At 42.7% G+C, this 25,613-nt stretch overlaps 1 protein-coding gene across 1 annotated transcript in view; it reads right to left on the reverse strand.

Annotated features, from left to right (window-relative positions):
* Nucleotides 1-787: 787 nt before the first annotated feature.
* Nucleotides 788-25,613, reverse strand: part of LOC126253453 (UDP-glucosyltransferase 2-like) — a 49,625-nt gene continuing 24,799 nt past the window's right edge. The window contains exons 3-7 of the mRNA XM_049954800.1: nucleotides 21,586-21,776; nucleotides 12,884-13,343; nucleotides 10,358-10,577; nucleotides 8,435-8,654; nucleotides 788-2,135 (exon numbers count right to left, since the gene is read on the reverse strand). Of these exons, the coding sequence (XP_049810757.1) occupies nucleotides 1,859-2,135; nucleotides 8,435-8,654; nucleotides 10,358-10,577; nucleotides 12,884-13,343; nucleotides 21,586-21,776 (1,368 nt within the window). The 3' untranslated portion in view covers nucleotides 788-1,858. The remainder of the gene's footprint in view (nucleotides 2,136-8,434; nucleotides 8,655-10,357; nucleotides 10,578-12,883; nucleotides 13,344-21,585; nucleotides 21,777-25,613) is intronic.

Here is a 25,613-nt window from a genome sequence, read left to right on the forward strand (position 1 = left end):
TATATATTTTAATTAGTCACTGAACCAACTTTTTATATTCTACTTATGGAATTGAGAATCTGTCTTACGAGCTGTCTTTCTGTTGTACAAACTGTTTCTCTTGTCAACCACCACATCCAATCTTTATATTATGTTTTTCAAAATTTCCCTCTTATGTGGCAGAAGAAAGGCAAATGTATTCGCTGACAGCCAGCGCCTTGCTGATATGGGGTGGGGGTGTGAAATAACAATAAAGAAAAAAATATTCTGTTGACACATGTAAGCTGTAGTCCCAAAATTTCTAGGATGCAGATGAGAAGAAAAGGACTTTTACTAAAGTGAACCGATCATGACTACAAGAAAATAAGTCGTAAACTTAACTTGTTAAACACAATATCATTTATTTAATTATGAAGAAACAGTGTAACAGTTTATTAATGTCATATATGAGTTACAACATCTTGGCTCTTTTTTTAATCCCTCTATGTGTATACAGCAGCTCTCACATTGCTAATGTAATTGTATGACGAATGGGTTTCTACAGTTGTTTTTTGCTCTCATTCTTAGGTTATACGATTACAAGTACTTTCCAATTTATTAGTTTGTAGACTAAGAAATTATTCAAGTAATAAGCTGACTGCTTTTTTTTGTAGGGAAGCTATTTTACTCAGCTTCAGAAAACACGAAAAAATTACACATTTCAAAATTTTCTCAATTTTTTTTATTTGATGAAGTGTCCTGAAGAGGATGAAATATTATTTACAAATAGTGCTCCACATAGAACAATGTATGTGTGGTGCCCCTTTTAAGAGCCGTCAGGCGCATTTTGTCTGGTTTATCGGTAGATATTTGCATTTTCTTTTTTACAATGTGCAGCTGGAATCAGTCCAAACAAATATTGCTCATCACACATTTCGTACGGTGCCTCAGGATCAACGGAAAGCGTCGGTTTGTTTCCCATTACTACAAAAACGATTTTAAACCTGGATTTTCTGTGCCCGTTCGATAAAGCGGTCCCAAATGGGTCTATTACGGCATTCGTTGCATCGATATTTACTAACAAGAACATTAAGACACGCAGAATAACCCGTACCCCAGGCAACAACTGAGCAGCGTTGCAACATGGCGGCAGCAATCAGTGTGTAGCAGGGCGGCACGTGTTTGCTGATTTATTTAATTATGAAGAAACTGTATAACATTTTATTAATGCCATATATAAGTTACAACATTTTGGCTCTGTTTCTATATCCTGTATTTGTATACAGCAGCTCACACATTGCTAAGGTAATTCTTCGTGGTTTACTTTACATACATATCGATAAAAGAGTATCGTACTAAACTAAGGTGACACCACCCTTTTGAATAGGCATATAGAAGTCCGCCTTAAAAATTATTTTGTTTGTAACGGGAAGTAAGCCAGCACTTTCCATTGACACTGAGTGTCACATGAAAGATGTTACGAGCAGTGTTTGTTTGGACTGACTCCAGCCATATATGTATAGGTACGTACACCTATGAAACTTTCGTCGTGGTTGTATCATATGAAATACCACGTACAAAATTTTTAAACTTCACTTGTACAAATCGCAGAACTCAAAACAGAATTTTGAATTGTATAGCCAGCCGTTCAAACGAAAACTGCAGTTCAAATAACAACAATAACAATGTAGTCATACACACAGACTTTTTCCCACTTGTAACATTACACAAATATGATTCAAAAAAATTTTACGTTGTATTTCATACGACACAAACACGACATAGATTTCACAAATCTGTGTGAATGTATATATTCCAACATTCCACTTGAGACATTCAAGCTCATGCTCAGTGAATTAGTAGGCAAATAGACTTCTGTATAACAGAAGATGACACGTCCTCAGTTCGTTTTCAGTTTCTTGCATTTAAACAATTTGTGGATTAGAAAGCTAGCAATGTGGTAGAGAGCTATACAAAAGGCCATTACAACAGCCAGCACGAAGGCAACAACATCTAGCAGCAGGTATTGGTACCAGGCCAAGTCTCTTCCACCACTACGCAGATGTGGGGCTCCATTGTGGCGAAGTACATACTCGATCCACTTCACAGCTTTAGGCAGGCTCTCTTCCTTATGCTCACGGTATACAGCTGACAAGCGCTTCATGTTCTCGCTGAATCTGTAGAAAGAAAGAAAGAAGGTTGATGACAATGCATTTCTGCAGTGCCTGAAAGCTGTAACAGGCCATACTTCAGTGCGCAACAGTGACTAGAAGAATCAAGATAGCTAATTTTTGGTAAGTCGCATGGAGACATAATGTGAAATATTCGCACTGAAAGTCTGGCCGTTGCAGGGGAAGCAAATATGAAAACGAAGATGAGCGGGAGGAATTTGGGTGCAGAAGGTATTTATGATTGGAACAGGGAAAGGACCTGGTCATGTTATGAGGGCTCACCTTACGATCAAAAAATTGTGTAACAGAAGATGGACACCCAATGAAGACGTAATTAGGTTTTACAGTGAGTTCCTCCCATCAACAACGCATTGATGGAGACAGTTTTCTAGAAACTGAGGAGCAAATAATATTCTTAAAAGCACGTAATTCTCGTATTATCAAGCCTACTGAACAATATAAATTCTAGTGAAAATGAGGTGACATCATCAAACATAACCCTCGTGATATGGTTCAGAATAAATCGGTTTCATGTGTAAGATAATGTGTCGATAGAGATCACACAGATAGGTGTTCGAGTAACTGGAGGTTATCCCTGACGCATGATGTCTCTTAAGAAAAAATCAACCTCATGAGTGACATGGAAGCCCTCCTGTTACCCAATCCACCAATCTGCAATTATCAAAAGGGTAGCTAACTGGTTAGAAAATCAATGAAACAGTTTTGTTTTTCAGTTTCAGCCGAAAACGTTGGGGATACTGTGGTATACAAATTCCATCCGGTCATGCCACTAGCCAGTGTAGATACTGTATTATTTGGTGAGTTCTGAAGTTGTAGGCAGACTGTCCTTCCAAGTCACCTCTCTTCTACAGTAAAGGAATAGGCTGCTGAGAATGGTTCACTAGTCTTAACAATGCAGTAACTCTGATTGTCCACACTGCGATTAGAATATGTAAAGGCATCGAGCCTGTTAGTTTCACTTCAGTTCCTGTACATTAAGACTACTGAAGATTTAAAAGTGTTCAGTAACGTCGTTTCTACACAAAAATTACCCATACGCCAGAGTCATAAATCGTACAGTATAGAACGGCGTCGTCCAAACTCCTGTTCGTGCTATCCATTTCAGTGGAGCATTTTACAGGGTATATACGTGGACAAGGAAAACAAATTCCCGGATTTTTCCCGGATTTCCCGGTTAACAACACACTTTCTCCCAGGTGACAATATATTTTCCCTTATCAATCCTTTGAATGGTTATGGTTTTATACGCGGGCGTACAATTTCCCGGCACTTTAGAAAACGAAACTCAGGGAAAAAGACACGTTTTGGAAATATCTATGATTTGCAGCAACATGTACGCTGCGTATTTTCGTATTATGAAAGTATACATTGGAATTCCACTAAACACCGCATGTTGCTTTCCGAATCATTGAAATCGAGATTTCGATGCGCTTTTGTAAGCCGTTCGTAGCTCATGTCACGTGATCTCAGCCGCTGACAGCGGATATTCAGAGCATAGGACACGTGATGTAGTCAGCCAACAGCAACATCACTGTTACGTAGCGCGAACACACAAACAGGGAAAGTTAATAGTTATATACATAGTGTTGGTACAAGAAAAGCTATGTTTTCACGTATAATATTGGTCTCAAGCTGCAAGAGAAGCTAAGCTTTCGCATATACTGCTGATCTTTTTTGCGCATGTTACTTTAAGATATATCACAGAAATGTGCCGGTAAAATTTTTAATAGTGACATAAATGTCTGATCTTCAGGGTTCGAAATTATTCTAAATGGCTCGTCATCAGTTGATTTTTAAAGTAAAGTCAAACGCTCTGTTATTTAAGAAATTCATCGTACACTCTCGCACATAGTTCAACTTACGTAAAACGATATTTACTTTGAAAGTAACGCTTTTCAAACTACCATTCGCAATATTTTCCCATGACCTGTTAGAAATAGGTTTGTTTCAGCAGTTGCCAGAGAGCACAGATAACAGGCGACATCACGCTTGCGCAGCTACAATGGCATAGGAAGCTCGTACGTACGCGTAAAACATTAAAAGATCATACATTATGTCATAAAAGAAACAAGACATCAGAGGATACTGCAAGAGCATCGTAATTTCGTGAACCATATTAAAATGTGCACATTTAAAGTGCACACTTAAAGGGCACATTCGTATGTCCACATTCCCAATGAAATAGACCTCGACTTGATATTAAGCTTTTCAGTGTAGTTTTCGGAATGTAAATTTTTTTGGAGTACCAGTACTGTTTTATATCATGTTTGGTTCTTTGTTATGGCATAATGCCACACGTGCTAGAAAATGAAAACGTGCACTTTTTGAAACTAGCCACTACTGTGGAATTAAACATTTTGTTTCAAATACATTGACTGACTCTGCGGAAAAGGTTAACGAAGTCAGATTTATTTAGCAAACAGACAAAAATAAATTCATTGTTCCGCAAGGCGATTAGTGCTTCACTGTCAGAAAGGTGGAAATAAAATAAAATCTGAAACTAATAACATATTTCAGCCTTCCGTAACTATGTGAATGTGTTTTAATTCACTTGATAGCTCCAAGCTACAGATATCCGTTTTGTTTTCATTTGACGTGAGAGTAAACGAAGGGGAAACAGCAAAATCATTAAATGTAAACACGCGTCACGTGGAGACTACCCACTATAATTCAGACTGCTCTGTGCGTCAGCCCCGGATCTACGACATTTGCAAACAGGGTTAATACTAAAAAAAATCGAATTTTCAAAATATGTTCATCTTCTAGCTCACAGCTTTATGAAAAGTCTGAAACATAAAACAAATGTATTCCGGGAAATGTAAGACATATTATTTGGTTTTAAGTATCCCAAAATGCAGTGCCACGCCTCTTCATAAAGCATTTTTCTACCGCACGTCCAAACTATATTCAGGAGAGTGGAAACTGAAATGTCCTGTGGTGCCCCTACTGCTCCCAAAATGGTTCAAATGGCTCTGAGCACTATGGGACTTAACATCTGAGGTCATCAGTCCCCTACAACTTAGAACTACTTAAACCTAACGAAACGAAGGACATCACACACATCCATGCCCGAGGCAGGATTCGAATCTGCGGCCGTAGTGGTCGCGCGGAAAATGTGTGTGAAATCTTATGGGACTTAACTGCTAAGGTCATCAGTCCCTAAGCTTACACACTACTTAACCTAAATCATCCTAAGGACAAACACACACATCCATGCCCGAGGGAGGACACGAACCTCCGCCGGGACCAGCCGTCCTGCTCCCAGTCGGCCGGTTTGACAGCCTGCCCCTCTTAAAAAAAACCTCGCAATTAATAGCGGATGGGATTATTTGTAATCGAGAGAACAAGAATTCTTCAGAAAATCTGAACTCTTTATTGCCTATTAGTTAATAACTTGCAGTTTTGTGTGACATAAAATTAAGTATACGATATATAAAACCAATACTGACAAGACATACGCAAGAAATTACACATTTATTCAATCCTTAGCTCCTAGTATTTTGTTCTCTCTATTTTGCTACAGCTTTACATGGCGTGCTTTCCTTTCTGCGAGAGACTCTATTACCTCATCAAAGTTCGTCAAACTTTTTGATACATGAAAAATCGAAATGTCGTTATCTAATACTGAAAATGCTGTTAACACGAATAATACCCAAGACTGGTGTGGTTTCTCGAACTGATTACGTCTGTTTTGTCACTGTCTGCTAGATAAAAGAAAATAGACCTTCCTAATATTTTGTAACACACCAAATAAGGGAGACTGTTTTGCCACAAATGGCCATTTTTATAACACGATAGAATATAATCCACAAAGTACCAATATCAAATGCCTATTAGGCCTACTACAAGCAAAAAGTTTTATGCTAGGAAATAGTTTCACATTTCATTCATACGCACCAGCCTCTCAAGCATGAGATCGAAAAGTAGAATTACGAAATTTTTATATACATTTGGAATCGTCTTATTCTTCCATAATTTGTGTGATGTTTCCGTTTCTTCTCCTTCCTCGTTCTAACAAACAATTGTGTCATCACCAATTCTGCAGCTATTGCTGCCACTGTCAAAATTTGTTCCCCGATTAACTTCACTAACCCTGCCAGAATCACAGGTTTAGTTATCCCGCGATTATTTTCCGATTAGGCGTTAATACGTGTTCGAACAACACGTTTTCCGCGTTACTTCCAGAATAGAACTTACGCGGCTGCTAGCCGGGGACTGTACTACTGGTCCTTGCTAGTGTAGTGATCTGGCCAAAGATTTTCTGTCAAAATTTCATTTTCTTGGACACACCGAGAAGATAATACGTAATCTTTCTGAAATGTTGTTCCTGTCAGTCGTTTATTTGCATCTGGTAGTCTGAATCTATGGATTTTGCTAGTAATTGTAACAATGCTGATCATTCGCAAACCCAATCAACCACATAATCAGACAACGATTGACATTCATCCGTTTGGCTTTACTCCCTCAGCTGCTATATCTCCGTTCCCCTTTTGTCTGCGGAAAGTTTATTTCTAGATGCGACGAGGATTCTCCTGACAGAGGCATAACGTACACTATGCATCCATTCAAAAGTCAACTTATGAATCATTCAGAAATCAACTTTTATAGTCCTGTCTTCCTCAGTTGCGTGTAATATTACGGTATATTAATAATTTTTACTTATGGACCGCCTGACAGCAACTGAATAAAACACAATTTTAGTGCCATACGCGTTTCGCCTTTATTTTCTGCAAGGCATCATCAGTGGCCTGGAATATGTACATATGTTAGCTATTTTATTTACATTTTTGTCATTGTGCCTATAGGTTATAAACAGTTCTGGTGGTTGGTATTTCCTATTAAGTAGTAATGTTTTGAACTGTACTTACAGGTTGCGTGGACGATTTCCTACATATTACGCTCCTGTTGCATTTCTGGTGTTGTTCTTCTTCTTATGAACGCCAATTTGCGGTTTTTTTCCCCATTCCACAACACTATGCACTGAACGCTTGTTTTAAAGCAATGTTTTGGTTTCTGTTGCCGACTGTCAAATGTTTTTGCCAAAGATCGAATGTTATTGCCAAACTTATGAGTGTAACTATTGAAGTATCTGTGGTCTGTTCGTGTATGCATTTGTGTGTGCGTTTGTGTGTGTGTGTGTGTGTGTGTGTGTGTGTGTGTGTGTGTGATATATATTTTTTTGTGCTGTGTGTGTGTGTTGTGGAATGGGGAAAAAAAACCGCAAATTGGCGTTCATAAGAAGAAGAACAACATCAGAAATGCAACAGGAGCGTAATATGTAGGAAATCGTCCACGCAACCTGTAAGTACAGTTCAAAACATTACTACTTAATAGGAAATACCAACCACCAGAACTGTTTACAACCTATAGGCACAATGACAAAAATGTAAATAAAATAGCTAACATATGTACATATTCCAGGCCACTGATGATGCCTTGCAGAAAATAAAGGCGAAACGCGTATGGCACTAAAATTGTGTTTTATTCAGTTGCTGTCAGACGGTCCATAAGTAAAAATTATTAATATACCGTAATATTCAGAAATCAACTTTAAATGTGTTCAAAAACCAACAGGGAAGCGTTTCATAATCACGATAGACAAACGTGCGCTGGATGCTAGGCGCTTTGTGAAACAAGTTTTTTTCTTCAAGAATATGAATTTGGCGCCACCATTTTGCGGTAGCATCTAGCTGCTTGCTGCGACTGCTTGCACAGCCAACACCCACATTCCTGTAGCCAGAAGCGGGAGAATCTACTACTCAAACGTCACTCAACTGCGCGTGCGCATGAGCCCGCGCGTAACTGCTAAAACAAATCGAATATAAACAGTTGGGACTTCACGCTCATTGGAGGCAATTTGTTGTTATGAAGCACTGCATAGTCTTCCTAAAGCCTTTGACACATTTTCAATTGGCAGACGCTTGCATGTGTCGTTGTTGTATATGGCACATTTCCTTTGCAATTTATTTTCGTTTTTTTCTCTCGTTTATATTTTATTGTTGAAATACTATTCTGCAGTAGCGGGATACAGTAATATGCTTTGTTGGAGTTTCGGTTCTTCCCAGTCAAAATTACAAAAACTTAACTGAAAATTAAAACAATGAAAAATTCCCGGAATCCTAAAAATATCCCGGGTTTTTCCCGGTTTTCTCCGGGATGAAAAAATTCCCGGGTTTTTCCTGGATCTCCCGTTTGTCCGGGTCGTATACACCCTGATTTTTTGTATAAATAATAAAATATCGATTAGCATAAACACTGATTCATTCACACTTAGTATTTTGTACCTTTTATCCTCAATAATCGTTCGAATACCGTCCGAAATCGTGTCTTTTGTGACGTCCCACAATTTGAGCTCTATGCCAACACCAGCGTCGACCATTTTCGCTACATTATGTTGCTGGTCGCCGAAGAAGGGAATCCCCAGTAGAGGAACTCCGTGATAGGCAGCCTCGTTAAAGCTCTGCAGACCGCCCTGAGTGATGAACACACGGACATTTGGGTGTGCTGGAAAGCAAAAAACAAAAAAGTTTATAAAAGTTGCACAAACAATCAAACTTTTCTAACTCCTATATGTATACATGTATCACTAATATGTAAGACAGAACAGTGTACATAGCGGACCAATATCATTCCCACTCTTCGCTGCCCTTTCCAACTCCATTAGTGAATGGCGCAAGAGAACTACAGTAGTTAAACCTTTGTACAACGCTGAATGCATGCAATATCACTACGCGAGATATTGGTAGAAGCAAGGACGTTCGGTATTTTTTGAATCGCCTTATGGCAAGTGCCCTCGTAGAATCTGTTCAAAGTGTTAAGCTACGTTAGCCGTATTTGGGCACTAAAATGAATCAATGCTTTCCGAGATAAACACGTGTTTATAGGAAGGACCGCGCGACGCTTGGTTGCGGATTGCAGCACAGTAGTGCATTGGAGCTCCGTCTTGAGGGCTCGTAAAAATCGCGCCATTGACCTGTGCCTCCTATGATACAGCGTAATCTACAGCCGCACACGAAAAGTGGCTACTGTTTGTCGCACAGGTGTGAACGCGCCCAAATAGACCGACCATTATCCACGAGGAACATGTAGCTAGTGTCCCAGAAGCGCATTACATCGGATATGGGCACAGACTACGAGAAACGAATGCATAACCGTTGTCAAATATACTGTAGATTACCCCAGGTTGTCAATCATTTCCACTGCACTATCCCACGGAACCTCCTATGCTCTTTTTAGTGCTCTCATGACCGTATCTCTCTTCCTGCATTTAACTGCTGAGACGTCTGTGTGCTAGCAGTACCGTAAGTTTCTCCAGCCAGTGAACGCTTGGACAGAGGACTGGGTAGTCCATAGCTAACTTCATTGGGGCAAAGGCGCTCTGCTATGACTCTGAACCTCGCTACTGAACCCTGGCTACTGAAACCAAAAAATTGATGGCTTGGCACCTCAGACTATCCCTGCGTGCACCCCATTGCCCCAGCCTGTTACTGTATGTCACGGGGTGTACATTTTGAATCTAGTCACCAGAGAGCCGCTTACAACGTCTAAGTGTGGCAAACTAAGTTGCTACCTCGCCAGTGTCTTGCAGCGACTCCAATAATTAGACGTTCCGTCCAGGTTCAGTTTACTTCAACAGGAAACGAAGGAATTAGCACTGTTATCGTGGAAAGATCTTCATCGGAATGGTTATCATGACATAGTGGTAAGTTCCTATGGGACCAAACTGCTGTGGTAATCGGTCCCTAGGCTTGCGCACTACTTAATCTAACTTAATGAAACTTACGCTAAGGACAACACACACATCCATGCCTGAGGGAGGAATCGAACCTCCGACGGGGGAGCAGCGCGAACCGTGGCAAGGCGCCCTACACCGCGTGGCTAACCAATATGGTGACATCTGTAATTTGATGGAAGTCATGGCTTGCACATTGGTGGTCAGATATTCTACCGATCAGATGACCAAATATAGCTGATGATTCTTTTTTCCATGATAGGCATGTGAGCCAGTTATTTCCAAAAATAGAGCCATACAACCAGACAGTAGTAACCCATTGCGAACAATAGAGAAGGGAGTTTCTGCTGCCTAGATCTGCAGGAAGTTCCCATATGATTCTTGCAAAATCGATTAATTTTCAGGAAATGAGACAGACAAATGCTGGAAAGAGAAATACAAATTAAGTTTGGTACTTGCGATGTTGGTGACGTACCCAATATAGCCTGCTGAGGCAGCCACTTTGAGACTTTGACGTTGGGCGGCAGGTCGTCCATGTCGGCCTCCCACTTCCACAGCACCCTCTGTGGGATTTTTCTGAAACCCTCGAGAAACGCCAGCCTCTTATCTTCAGGCATCGAACTCCCTATGACAGTGGAACCCATACTGAAGTATACGGCGCCGTGTTCTGCTCCATCCAGCCACTCCTGTAGGTCCTGATCGTGGAAGCAAACACTGAGTTGTAAGCACCTGTAGTAGCTGGTCTTCAGGTTCATCAAGGGAATTTCAAGGCAGATGTGCCGTAAACCGTAACTAAACGTACGTGCGCATCACTCTTTCCCATATGCAAATACAATCATGCAAATATACCACTCCACCAGTAACCAATTGTGAAGAACAAATGAAAAAGAAATATTCACTGTAATTAACAGTCTAGATTCCTCCACGAAATGGAAATGTGGCATTGGTATAGTAATAGTGTAGTCTCTACTTTGGCTATGCACATTACAAAAGATTTGGGCCTAACATCCAGTAAACCATCAGGCCATTCGATACGCAGAACAAACTCTGATTTGATATGGGTCAGAAAGGATGTTGGCAGTTTCTTTTTCAGGGCAACCCTCCTAGCATTCGCTTTGACGATTCACATCATATCACATCACTTCCAAATCTGGATGGCTGGATAAGGCGCTGAACTATGTTCGCCCTGAATAGAGTCCCACTGTCTTTACCACTGCGTTGCCTCGCTATGACCCATAAAGTCTCTGTCATGTCTCAATTTAGTCGTGAGCAAAGCTTAGTGTCTCGTCACTGTTTGGAAAAGGATGACAAAGTGGTCATTTGGACCATTTCGGGAGGGTAAAATCCTTGTATCTGATTAGGTACAGACTGCAGACTCTACAGCGTTCACTGTATCACTAAGTGTCTTATCACGGCCTTTAGAAATGGCTTGTAGGCACAGGAAATGTTCATCATGGTAGAATGTCGGAGAGAGTAACACAATTCAACCGTCATCTACATCTCGGTTGAGGTAAACAACGAACTCCAACGACGAATTTAGGACGTACAGCTGTCTCAGGTGTTTCAGTTTCCCAGGAAACTATGCGCCAGAAGTTCAGAGCAGCTGATCAGTGTGCCAGGTGTCCAGTAGTGCGTGTTCTGCATGCCGAAGTACAGGACTTAAACTTTTGTGTTCTGCCTCGTCAAAAAGGTCCACAGCACGAGCGTCTAGGGAAGGGATTCCAGTGGTGGTTTCCCGTTGCCTTCCACTCATGATATGATAATGAGGACAACACAACACCCACTCCCTGAGCGGAGGAAATCGACACAGCCGGGAATCGAACCCGCGCCCCTTGGCGTGACAAACCGCCGCGCTGACTATTCAGCTATTGGGGTGGACAAGTACAGGGAAGGTCCTATTTATTATGGAGCACGCTTATATGAGGAAGTACGCTCATTTTTGTTGAGCCCTACTTCAGTTTTCAAAAAAATTATCGGCATAAGTTCCCGATATAGTAACAAGAAAAGACTGAGAATGAATCTGTTTGGTGGTGCTGGGATCCAGTGGTTAGGGAGGCACCACATCAGATGAACTTAGAGGGCCTCATGGTGGTCAGAGGGGGTTGAGAGGTACTGACAAAGTAATGTAACGACGTCCATATTTTCTGACGTGGTAAAGGTCCAAGACTCCCTGTTTGATACCGATAGCGCCTATCTGCATGAAGCTGCTCCGGTGGGTGAAGTTCTTGTAAAGTTCGTCAGTGAGGTCACCTAATATGAATGCTGCAGAGGAAGCCTGGGAGTGGACATTTAGTCCTTAGCCTGTCACTGAGGACCATTCAAGGACCTGTACACAGTCCTTGTTGAGAATTGGAATGGACTACCAATAGAGCTCTTTAAACTCCCCGTACAAAGCATGACACACCTGCTATCATGCGCTTGTGATAATAGTAAGCATATTCCTAATGAACAATTTTCTTTTCGCGGAAGTGATTTTCCCAGCTACTGAGCGAGATGGTGCCGTGGTTAAGACACTGGGCTCCCATTCTCGTTGATGGAGATTCAAATTAGCGTCAAGATGCTGTGAGTTCCATAAATCGCTTTGCGCGATTATCAGGATGTTTACTTTCAAAAGTACACTGCCGACATCCTTTCCATTCCCTCCACAATTCGAGCTCGCATTCATTCCATCTGTAACAAGCTCGACGTCGACTGCACATTAGATACTCACCTTCCTACCTTTTTAGTTTCGTTATCAAATTTTGTTATGTATCTTGTTTCGAGGTTTTCTGTAACTACTTGTCCTGGAGAAAGTTGTACCTTGTTGTTCTGCATTTCGATACACTTTTGAGGAATTCATTTGTTGATGATGTTATGTTTTTGGGTATGTTTGTAATGTTATTATGGTAGTCTTAAAATTATATACTGCACTTTAAAATTAGTGATAATTTTGTTATTTTTATAAGTCAGGTGGTGTCAAAGTGATTTGTACTAATGTAACGACAGAAGAAAGCGTAGTTACCTTAGGAAGAGGTGCTGGGTTTGGTTCCACATGTAGTCCAGTCAGTTCTATCATGTGCGGCAGGTACGGTCGAGGGTAGTTTATACTAAAATGGTTACCCATAAGCATCAAACTGAAATTTTTTTCAGTTTCATAAACTGATGGAACGTCAGGCCCGAAATATTTCCTCTTGATTTCTTCTTGGTGCGGCATCATTACGTAGAAGTAGCGATAGTTCGTGTAAAGCCATACCCATGTCATGTAAAGCCTCTCCCAGAATGACATGTGGTGTGAAAAGGGCACCATAAAGCTTGGAATGTAAGCGGGATTGCTGGGGTTTCCATCGGTCCAGAGGCTGGGTACGCCTGCGTTTATGCTGATGTACCCGACGAGAGGCGGGGAGCCCACTTTATGAACCAAACCGTAGAAGCACGGCGACAGTAACCGTTCCAAAATGACCAGGTCGAATTTTGGAGGTGACCTGCAACAAATTTGCGTGTTAGTGCGCTATTGCTACCTGAACACGTTGAAGAAATATTGGATTAATCTAACTAGTACAACATGCGGCTTACGACAAATAGCAAAACTTCCATAAAAAAAGAAGAAAAATGATGACTTGGACCTCATTTTTGCATTGTACAGAAAGAGACTTCATAAATTATAGGAAACTGGACAGAATAAAATGAATACCATGGTATCCATTTCTAATGCTTGTTTTCTAACTCTTCTGCAACGCATTGACGGTTTCATTGAAGTCCATACCCCCCCTCCCCCCACTAAGCTGTCTGGGGTATTGAATTTCAGATAAGTATGATAGATGGCTTTTATTCCATTCATTGGTCGACTAGGGATCATCGTTTAAAGCCCACACTTTAGCTGCGACATCTCGATCAACTGTTACGAAAGAGTGTTAGTACAATCTTCCTCACTCGTCACTTTTGAAATGACACGTCTGACTATTGCTGATTTGCTATTGCGTCAATGGAAAACTAATAATGGAAAGGGCTTTCATTTATAATTACCCTGTTGCAGATGTTTATTTCAATCTTTTAACCTGTGATTTACGTGTTGTGGTAGTACACTACTGGACATTAAAATTGCTACACCACGAAGATGACGTGCTAGAGACGCGAAATTTGACCGACAGGAAGATGATGTTGTGATATGCAAATGATTAGCTTTTCAGAGCATTCACACAAGGTTCGCGCCGGTGGCGACACCTACAACGTGCTGATATGAGGAAAGTTTCCAGCCGATTTCTCATACACAAATAGCACTTGACCCGCGTTGCCTGGTGAAACGTTGTTGTGATGCCTCGTGTAAGGAGGAGAAATCGGTACCATCAGTTTCCGACTTTGATCAAGGTCGGATTGTAGCCTATCGAGATTGCGGTTTATCATATTGCGACGTTGCTGCTCGCGTTGGTCGAGATCCAGTGACTGTTAGAGTATGGAATCGGTGGGTTCAAGAGGGTAACGCGGAACGCAGTGCTGGATCCCAACGGCCTCGTATCACTAGCAGACGAGATGACAGGCATCGTATCCCCATGGCTGTAAGGATAGTGCAGCCACGTCTCGATCCCTGAGTCAACAGATGGGGGCGTTTGCAACACAACAACCATCTGCACGAACAGTTCGACGACGTTTGCAGCAGCATGGACTATCAGCTCGGAGACCAAGGCTGGCTAGACGCTGCATCACAGACAGGAGCGCCTGCGACGGTGTTCTCAACGACGAACCTGGGTGCAAGAATGGCGAAAGGTCATTTTTTCGGATGAATCCAGGTTCTGTTTACAGCATCATGATGGTCGCATCTAGCATCCGTGTTTGGCGACATCGCGGTGGACACACATTGGAAGCGTGTATTCGTCATCGCCATACTGGTGTATCATCCGGTGTGATGGTATGGGGTGTCATTGGTTACACGTCTCGGTCACCTCTTGTTCGCACTGACGGCACATTGAACAGTGGACGTTACATTTGAGATGTGTTACGACCCGTGGCTCTACCCTTCATTCGATTCCTGCGAAACCCTACATTTCGGCAGGATAATGCACTACCGCATGTTGCAGGTCCTGTACGGGCCTTTCTGGATACAGAAAATGTTCGACTGCTACTCTGGTCAGCACATTCTCCAGATCTCTCACCAATCGAAACCGTCTGGTCATGGTGGCCGAGCAACTGGCTCGTCGCAATACGCCAGTCACTACTCTTGATGAACTGTGGTATCGTGTTGAAGCTGCAGGGGCAGCTGTACCTGCACTCGCCATCCAAGCTCTGTTTGACTCAATGCCCAGACGCATCAAGGCCGTTATTACGGCCAGAGGTGATTGTTCTGGGTACTGATTTCTCAGGATCTATGCACCCAAATTGCGTGAAAATGTAATCACGTGTCAGTTCTAGTATATTTGTCCAACGAATACCCGTTTATCATCTGCATTTCTTCTTGGTGTAGCAATTTTAATGGCCAGTAGTGTATAATTAGCATGCGGAGAACGAATAATACGGTTGAGTGTACGTTAGTAACAATTAAAAGGGATTTCGTAGCTGTACAGGAGTCAGAAGGTTTGTTTAAGGAAGGGGAGAGTATCTTCCACTGTTTCTCGCCCTTGTGACACGAGAGTGGAAAGAGCTGCGGGGCTGCACGTTTTGCTTTGAGCGCGTGGTCGCTACTTTGTGTATGCTCGGACGTGCTGCCAGTTCAAGGAGGTAGGCAGCAGCGGACCCGTGTGCTTCCCATCGTCTGGAAGTGACGTCACGAAAGTTGCTCCCGCGATCCACGAGAAAGACAGGCATCACAACGAATTTATGGCGTCGTGCTAGTCGGCTTGTCCGCCACATTTCGCGAAAGCTCGTCTCCGTACAGGGCCACAGAGAAATCAATATTTAATTGACAAGGTACTCACGAAAGGTCTTGTCTTTGTCGTTTGCGTTTAAATGCATACTAGCTCTCGGTAGCACAGTCAAGAATTCTTAAACTCGTCTGAAATATTTACTCGCTCCCCACCGGAGATGGCTGTTGGCACGTAAGTCCTGCAGTGTCACGTGCTGTGACGTAACGCGCCACCGCTTTCTCGTGGGTCTCGAGTCGCCACTAGTCCGACCCCCATCGACGCGCAAGTCGCCGAAGTGGCGTCAAATCTAAAGGCTTGCACGGGGCGAACTGTCTACCCGACGGGAGGCCCTAGTAACACGACCAGTCTGACAAAGACAGTCGTCGCATCACACATTCGTACACGTGGGACGTAAACCACTAAACGAACATCACAGCTCGATACATCAAATTTGAAGGCTGAAGGAGACAGTTATTCTGATGTACAGACAGTCTCTGAAAGTTAAGTATTTAATTACAGGAATCTGCAACGGTTTTTGCACTAACTGATCGGCCTACCATATGAAATCGCTTATCGACACAGAACGAATGAGCTAGATACATGTTTATTTAAATGTTTAATTAGGTAATGAGAAGTCTCTGAATTGAACAATTTATTGAAGTGAGCATAACTACCCATATAAAACAGATACACGAATATTGCTGCAGCATTTGTTAGAAAACGAAGTACACATGATAACATTTACACTGTAAGTTTTCAGTGATTAATAGCCTGCAGACTAATCCAAGCCCTCTTACTTCATCCTCCGACAGAACCAAGAACACCACGTCATCTGCATACGGGCGGCAGATGAAAGAATGCCCTCTCATTGTTATTCTCGTCAACCGGCTCCTCAAACCGTGTAACAGTGGCTCAAGAGCGGTGGCGAAAAGGAGCATCGATAGCGGACATCCTTGGCGGACAGAGCCCATGATAGTAATAGGGTCCACCACACGGCCATTGACCAGTACTCGCGACGTGGCACCTCGGAGGAGTCGCAAGACGATGTGTATGAATCTGTGGTGGAAGGCTATCCGTCGGAGTACGTTTCCTAGTAAGTCACGACTCACTCTATCAAAGGCGCGGTCGAAGTCCACCGTCACTGAGGCACCACGACTGCGGCAGGTCGTAGCCAGAGCTATGACGTCACGGTAATCGCCGAGTGCCGTCTGAATGTTACTGTCACCACCAGAGCGATGGCTTGAGGGATGACGCACCGAAGGCGAGCAGCAAGAATCCGGCTAAAAATCTTGAAGTCACAATTTAACAAGTTCAACGCCTGATCATGTCCAACTCCCCGACCTCCCGACGGCTTGGTGACCGACATAAGCAAGCCTTCTATGAATTTCGGTGGGAGGGCCAACTGAGCTAACCAAGCTCGTCTCACGATCCGCTCCTCCCAGTACCTCGTCTCCTACCTTCCAAACCTCACAGAAGTTCTCCTGTAAAACATGCGGAGCTCAACTGGAAGAGCACTTGCCTATGAGAAGCAACGATACCGAGTTCGTGTCTCGGTCCGCCATATGGTTTTAATCAGCCAGGAAATTTCATCAGCGCACACTCCCCTGCAAGGAGAAAATTTCATTCCGATGACACAACAAGTCATTGAAGTTTAGGTCGCACACATTCCAACTCTGCGATGCTTCCTACTATAGATAAACCCCCATGCTTTCGTATACTTCCTTTTGTAGGTGCGTTGTGTGTATTTGTTCTTACACCCCTTACCATACATGTAACAGGGTGTGGGTTTGAGGGCGACGGTCCCCTCGGGAAAGAAAGCGCCCCCCCCCCCCCCCCCACACACACACACACAAATTAGAAAATTGTTTTAACGTCCTATCAAGGATCAAGTCCACCCCCAGAAATTTTATCACTCCTAGAAAACTATTTTAGCTATTACATGTCTGCTCTTCAGCCATATGATATTATAGATTGTTTATCATGGCTATAATTTGGGCAGAGCATCAGGGACTTTGGTAACGGCCTTGCCGCAGTGGATACACCGGTTCCCGTCAGATCAACGAAGTTAAGCGCTGTCGGGCGTGGCCGCAATTGGATGGATGACCATCCAAGCCGCGATGCGCTGTTGCCATTTTTCGGGGTGCACTCAGCCTCGTGATGCCAATTAAGGAGCTACAAGACCGAATAATAGCGGCTGCAGTCAATGAAAACCATCATAACGACCGGGAGAGCGGTGTGCTGACCACATGCCCTATCTATCTGCATCCTCATCTGATGATGACATGGCGGTCGGATGGTCCCCCTGGGCCACTTGTGGCCTCAAGACGGAGTGCTGTACTGTATCAGGGACTTCAGCCAAAAATTGGAAGATGGAGGTGTGCCAACACCTTGCAGCTATGAGAGCTCGCTGGTCTGGGAATTAGGTTTAACTCCATAAAAAGCCCGAATATGTCGAGGTGTTTTGATTTAGATGTCTTTAAAAAAGCGAGAAACTTCTAAAAGCTGGTTCCCTCCTTTTACATCCCTAAATTTGCCCAGAACGTATTCGCCTTTTTTTGCGCTATGACAGGAGAATTTTTCATTCTGGTTCCCAACTTTTACTCTATCATAATTCTGACATTAGACCACCACTGCTTGGCAATGGAGGTAGATTTTTGTTGATCCAGGCGACGACTGATCCGGTGCAGGTTACCGAATGAAGCTTTCACAAAACAAGACGACCGTTAATAACATGTTGCTTGTCTACTTTTAAAGTTGAACTGATTCGCACACGTCTGGAACTCAGAATTGGTGCATGTAAAAACACTCAAAAAACTTGTGTGTTGCACGTAAAATCCGAATGAAGCTAAATTTCTGAAAGCGACTTTTCAATTTTATCATAGGAATGCATTTTTTATTTATTTGATTCACTTTAAACCGTCTCCACTCATTCAGTTCACGTTAGAACGAATTTTATATGCTATATTTAGCTCCACGTTAATTGAGTCTTGTCATTGGAAGATGACTATCGGGTACAAAAAATTTCGTTCTGACTTTATCCACTTATCTATCTTCGTGCAACGTTTGAGCGGATTCGTACGAGTTTAAAGTATGGAGTGGAGCGCTTCAAAAACCTTCTAGAAAAACGTGTTTTTTTGCACGTATATGTGGCGCGAGTAAAAAGTCTCATAATAAACGCGTTTTTGCACGTAAATCCGAATGAAGCTAGATTTTCACGGTTAGGAATATTCCAAAAGGCCAAAAGAATAATTCATATTGGATCTTCGGAACAAGCTATGGAATGCCAACCAACGCGATGCAAGATTAGTTTCTGCGTGATTCACAATATTGAAATTCTGCTTTCTAAATCAAAAGTGCCGAATTTGGTAGATTTTTGCTATAGTTTTCTTGATATGAAAATATGATGTTTCAAACCATCGTACCATTTATTTTCTGACTGCATCGTTTTGGGTATAATAAACTGGTTGGGATCGCTGCGTTCGTGGTTAAAGGTAAGAAGATAAAAAATAGGGGCCGGAATATAAACGGTATCTCTCCAGAAGTGTTAAATATCCTATCATTTTCCTCCTAGTTACCAATCATGACATGCCACAATACCAGCAAATTCACGTCCGACTTATCCCACCTCCACACATTCTTAATGACCTCTCCCAATGCACCTTCCATAGTCTCTCTTTCCTAGACGGCGAAATCCGACCTAACACTTATCGTTCCTGTTAGATATAACTCACACCTTCCCATCATTTCTGATCTTTGATTCCCTCCTCCTTTCCCGTCCTATCCTTTTCTCTCCTTCCTTATCCATGGTCCAGTCTCCATCGCAGTCACGTCTAACCGAAATCCAAGGAGTGCTACTATTCACTGTCCCACACCACACATCTCCCGCATATCAACCGAGAAATTACGTTACCGGCGAACCCCTCACAACATTTAACCCTTCTATTCCCAGTTTACCCTTTCTCAGTACGCATCGCGTTGATAATTACCCCTCTCCTCGTTATTGTGTTTCGTCACTAGTATTATTTAGTGATCGGTTGGGGGGAACGTCATAGTCCACAATGGATTAAGATTCTACTACTGCTTATATCATTTGTCAAAAAATATTATTGAATCAAAATAAGAAAACCATTACCACGAGATTAGAATTAAACTTCAACCTTCATGAACCTTGGACAACATTCCGTGTGCGCTAACATTAGCCTTGCTACATGCGACCGGAAGCTCGGGAGCCACTACATCTGCTGACCCAGCACTAACGACTGCCGCGCTAGCGCGTGCACTCAAGGGCAAGGGCAAGCAACCTTGAAACTCGTGGCTGAGCCCATAGAGATGTTTAAGCGCGAGGCGTCGCACCTCCCAGAGGTTGCATTTGTTCTCTTATCGATCGACATGCAGCAACGGTGACCTCACAACGTTCAACTTAGTGCAGCGAACTAACGTGTTTCGTTCTCATCGTAATAAAAACCATTAATTTCGTGTTTCAAAATGCAACAAATAGTTTTTAACAATTTTAAAAACTTGTAATTTTTTTGTTTTCATGTTAAAATGGTTCTGAACACTATGGGACATAACATCTGAGGTAACCAGTCGCCTAGAACTTAGAACTACTTACACGTAACTAACCTAAGGACATCACACACATCCATGCCCGAAACAGGATTCGAGCCTCCGACTGTAGCGGTTGCGCGGTTCCAGACTGAAGCGCCTAGAACCGATCGGCCACAACGACCGGTATGTTAAAAACTATAATTGTGTGCTCCGAGAAATTTCAATATGCTATTAAAAAACTGGATGTCATAAGCATAGGTGAAAGTTAAACACCCAAAGCATGCATGTGCTACTGTTGGCAGCAGAATTTGATGTAGAAGGTGAAGGTGGAGAGGAAGGTGGAGAGACTAATGAGGAAGGTGGAGAGAGTAACGAGGAAGGCGGACAGAGTAACGAGGAAGGTGGACAGCCTAACAAGGAAGGTGGAGAGAGAAAGAGGAAGGTGGAGAGAGTAACGAGGAAGGTGGAGAGAGTAATGAGGAAGGTGGAGAGAGTAACGAGGAAGGTTCAAATGGTTCAAATGGCTCTGAGCACTATGGGACTCAACTCCTGTGGTCATAAGTCCCCTAGAACTCAGAACTACTTAAACCTAACTAACCTAAGGACAGCACACAACACCCAGCCATCACGAGGCAGAGAAAATCCCTGACCCCGCCGGGAATCGAACCCGGGCGTGGGAAGCGAGACCGGTACCGCACGACCACGAGATGCGGGCAACGAGGAAGGTGGAGAGAGGAAACAGGGAGGTGGAGAGAGGAAAGAAGAAGGTGGAGAGAGGAAAGAGGAAGGTGGAGAGAGGAAAGAGGAAGGTGGAGAGAGGAAAGAGGAAGGTGGAGAGAGGAAAGAGGAAGGTGGAGAGAGGGAAGAGAAAGGTGGAGAGAGGAAAGAGGGTGGAGAGAGGAAAGAGGAAGGTGGAGAGAGGAAAGAGGAAGGTGGAGAGAGGGAAGAGAAAGGTGGAGAGAGGAAAGAGGAAGGTGAAGAGAGGAAAGAGAAAGGTGGAGAGAGGAAAGAGGAAGGTGAAGAGAGGAAAGAGGAAGGTGGAGAGAGGAAAGAGGAAGGTGGAGAGAGGGAAGAGGAAGGTGGAGAGAGGAAAGAGGAAGGTGGAGAGAGGAAAGAGGAAGGTGGAGAGAGGGAAGAGGAAGGTGGAGAGAGGAAAGAGGAATGTGGAGAGAGGAAAGAGGAAGGTGGAGAGATGGAAGAGGAAGGTGGAGAGAGGGAAGGTGGAGAGAGGGAAGAGGGAGGTGGAGAGAGGAAAGAGGAAGGTGGAGAGAGGGAAGAGGAAGGTGGAAAGAGGAAGAATAGAAGATTGAGAAGTAGTAGGACTGACAGAGCAGCTACGTACTTTATGAATTCCACCATCTCTGGAGCACTCAGTTCGCTCTCACAAATACCACGGAACTGTTCCTTCCACGAATATATGTTATCGGTTGCTGTCAAATGAACCATCGTCATCCAGTCCCAGGTGGTAGCGCTTGTTCTCAGAAACTTGTACGACGCAGATATGTCAACTTCTGTAAAGTTGGCGATGCTTTTCTGGAAGTAGAAATAATCATGATGTATAACGGGTATTTGATGAGACCTTCAGAGACAAAGTATTTAATTTCTTACAGTTATATAAGTTTCATAGTAACAGCAATGTAGGTCTCTATACTATCCTGGTATCCAAAATTAAAGCGACAAACCGCTATTTCTCTGTGTTGTGTCTAATTCACGGTATAATCACGCAAAATGTCAACGGATTTCCGTACGATCGTGTTCCGCATGGAAGATGGCATTCTGGTCAATGGACAACCACGTCAATTATGACCTAAGTGCACTTATCAAACGGGGTAGTGTTTGCCGGGTAGTCCCACATCCACAATGGCTCTGTATACAGTCACTTATGGTACAGTATGGCACAAAGAAGACGCCTACCAGACCCTCTGCCGTGGAGGGCCATAAGGAAAATGGGAGCACGACAGTCGCAAACTGACGTGATCCGTGGGCTTAATGTAAATCGTTCTGTTGTTTCTCTGATGTGGCGACAACTTATAGAGACCGAAACAGTATCCCGAAGACCAGGGCACGCCCGACCGCGTGTGATAATAAGGAGAATGGAGAGGACAGTTATTTGGCCGTAAGGGCAAGACGGTACTGCCTTAGTACTGCACGGCAACTGGAATCAGACCTCGCAGCATCCGCTGGACGTGTTGTATCGAGACAAACGGTACACAGAAGGCTTCGGCAAAGTGGCCTTCATTGTTGGAGACTTGCTGTATGTGTACCTCTCATACGTCTTCACAGAAGGCAACGTCTGGAGTCGTCAACGTACCACCTGTGCGGTCGAACAGTGGGCCAATGTTCTTTTCATAGGTGAGTCCCGATGGTCTGGAGAGTGATTCTCGTCGCATTCGCATCTGGAGGGACGTGGAACACGATTTTGGGACCCAAACATTATGGAAAGAGACCGATATCGAGGAGGATCTCTAATGTTGTGGGCAAGGATTATATTGACCACATGAACACTTCTTCATGAAATTCTGTGGGTGAATCGGCAAGGTTTAACAGGAGCCAGGTATCGTGACGAGATTTTGGGACCTCATGTGCGATTGTTTAGAGGTGCTGTGGCCCCAGACTTCATATTGATGGACAATAATGATGGACCTCAAAGAGCAAGAGCTGTTTTCTTGGAAACGGAAGATGTTGCACGCATTGCGTGACCTGTTCGCTCTTTCGATTTCAGTCACATAGGGCATGTCTGGGGTGAACTAGAAAGAGGGACTGCATCATTTTAGCATCCATCAACCACTCTGCAAAACTTGCCAGCAGCTCTCCAGGGAGAATGGGCGTTATTGCCTCAATATGAGACTGATGACAATACTCACAGCATGCCCCATCGTTGTCAGGCCTCTACTGCAGCCAGACATGGTAACACCACATGCTGAGAACATTAACCAGCTGGCGGAACTTGTGTGCAAATCCGGTAAGTTGGAAAAACGGTCCGCAGCTCGTGGTCGTGCGGTAGCGTTCTCGCTTCCCGCGCCCGGGTTCCCGGGTTCGATTCCCGGCGGGGTCAGGGATTTTCTCTGCCTCGTGATGACTGGGTGTTGTGTGATGTCCTTAGGCTAGTTAGGTATAAGTAGTTCTAAGTTCTAGGGGACTGATGACCATAGATGTTAAGTCCCATAGTGCTCAGACCCATTTGAACCATTTTTTTGGAATAAACGAAGAACGTTTTTGTCTGCCGTTATGCATATTGCAGTCGTTTACGTTTTGTGTTCTTTAAATTGTTTCTACTTTATTATCAGTGGTTTACACTGTTTTGTGGCAAACTAAACGCAACCTTGCAAAATTTCCGTTTGTTGTTTTAATTTTGGAGACCAGTGTAATTTACACTAATTTAATGTATATGCATTAAGAAAAGCTTCTCTTGTATTGTGCGTTACGCTACTGTCGACTTGTGAGAAAGTTTTACAAAGATGAAGCAGTTACCTATGAGAAATGTCACCGCCTTAAAAATGGAATGAACTTCCAGTCCCCAATGACAAGATGGATAACGATAATCTTTAACAGGTACGTTGCCGCCATCAAGGGGAAAAGTTCATTGTTTCCTATAACCGACCGTTTGGAAAGCCATACGGGAAATATCGAAGCAGAAATGTTAGTGCTTGCAATTACTACAAATTTTAACACTCGACTACTGAGTCTTTAGGATCTTATGGAAGAGGATGGTCTTACAAGACAACATTCGCACATGTTTATAAACGAGATTGATGAAACTTAGCGAGTATGTGGAATATTAAAATACTGCGATACATACTTTTTGGTTTTTGTTTAATTTCACTTTGAATGGATAAAACACATGCCATAAGGTAATTCGACACATTACGTTTAGTGTGAATATCTTCGAACCTATGATATATAAAAATGTGTTTCAAATGAAAGTTTTTCACAGGACCCCGCCCTTTTCTTACAGTTTTCAAGGAAACTAATGGAGAGTTTGGACCTAGAATTTGAGAATCTCATTTTGAAGTCCTAAATGTTCTTGTGTCAGCATCGACAAATGGTGAACTACCGTCTGACTATTTGACAGAAGTTTTCTCTCCCAGTCTGGGAGACACATCGATACTATTGTAAGATTCTTGAGCTCGTGTAAAAGAACCGTTTTGAACCTCGTACCTGATGAGGATTTTGTTCATCTGGTGATCCCAAAAGGCGGGATGTGACGTGTGCATCCGTTGGCTATAAATTGCATTTGATGCTGGAAAAACATCGTGAGAAGGTTTTAAGATCTAGGTCTGCTGACTGATTATGATATCAATTTCCAATTGAGGTACGATATAATGACGCTGAAGCCACCAGTACATAATCAGTTCTCTCCGCCAAGGTTTTCCAGTGTCCTGAAATATGCCTGACACAAATCAGGATATTTAGACACTAGCCTGTCAGAATCTGAGAATCCTGCTGAATTTTATGAATATCCTGATTTGTATCAGGCATATTTAGACGCTAGCCTGTCAGAATCTGAGGATCCTGCTGAATTTTATGTTCTATTTTGTTGTCTATCGTGTGCATTATGTGAAGAAATTTAGTTCATTTTATGCAGATGTGAAAAACTTACATTTTAACTTTTTCTTCACATACTGTCGGAATTTAAATGATTTTGTATCATAACAATAAGCTACTTATAATTTTCAGTTAGCAAAATACAGGGGTGTGAAACAGTAAACTAAAAAACAAAAAATTAATTGAAAACATAAAATTTAAAACATTAAAAAATAAATAAAACAAATAATTACAATAATAATGAACATTTAGGTATTTTAATTAGCTATGCTGAAAATATTCTGATGGCACACTGTGTACAGCTTTTTACAAAGTTCGTATTTCAGAGACCAGCTATATTACTCATGGTTGGATGTGGTGTGAAAGCTTCCTTAATTTGTGTTATAACAAGCATTTTCATTTTTCAAAATAAATTAATAGTGGTGGGATATTTTGTGAAATTTCAAATTAGTACAGAAGTTGATTGTTCGGTTTCCAAGAATGTTAACTACCTTTCAATTTTTTTTACGAAACATTTTTGTGTTTCACAGTTTCAAAAATATTGTCTCTAAATCCAATACTCGATATTACCTTCTGGGATGCAGAAATTTGCGGAAGGGTTGCACTTGAACGATTCTCTTCCGTCGTAGTTGGTCCCATTCTTACAGGATCTTTACCGGCCGCACCGATGTCCGAGCCTTGATGTTTTACCAGATTTCTGGTATTCACGGTACACTCGTGAAAAGTGTCGTACGGGAAAATCCCCACCTCGTCGCTACCTTGGAGATGCTGTGTCCCATCGCTCGTGCGCCGACTATAACACCACGTTCAAACTCACTTAAATGT

The sequence above is a fragment of the Schistocerca nitens genome, chromosome 4, assembly GCF_023898315.1.
Source record: "Schistocerca nitens isolate TAMUIC-IGC-003100 chromosome 4, iqSchNite1.1, whole genome shotgun sequence".
NCBI lineage: Eukaryota > Metazoa > Arthropoda > Insecta > Orthoptera > Acrididae > Schistocerca > Schistocerca nitens.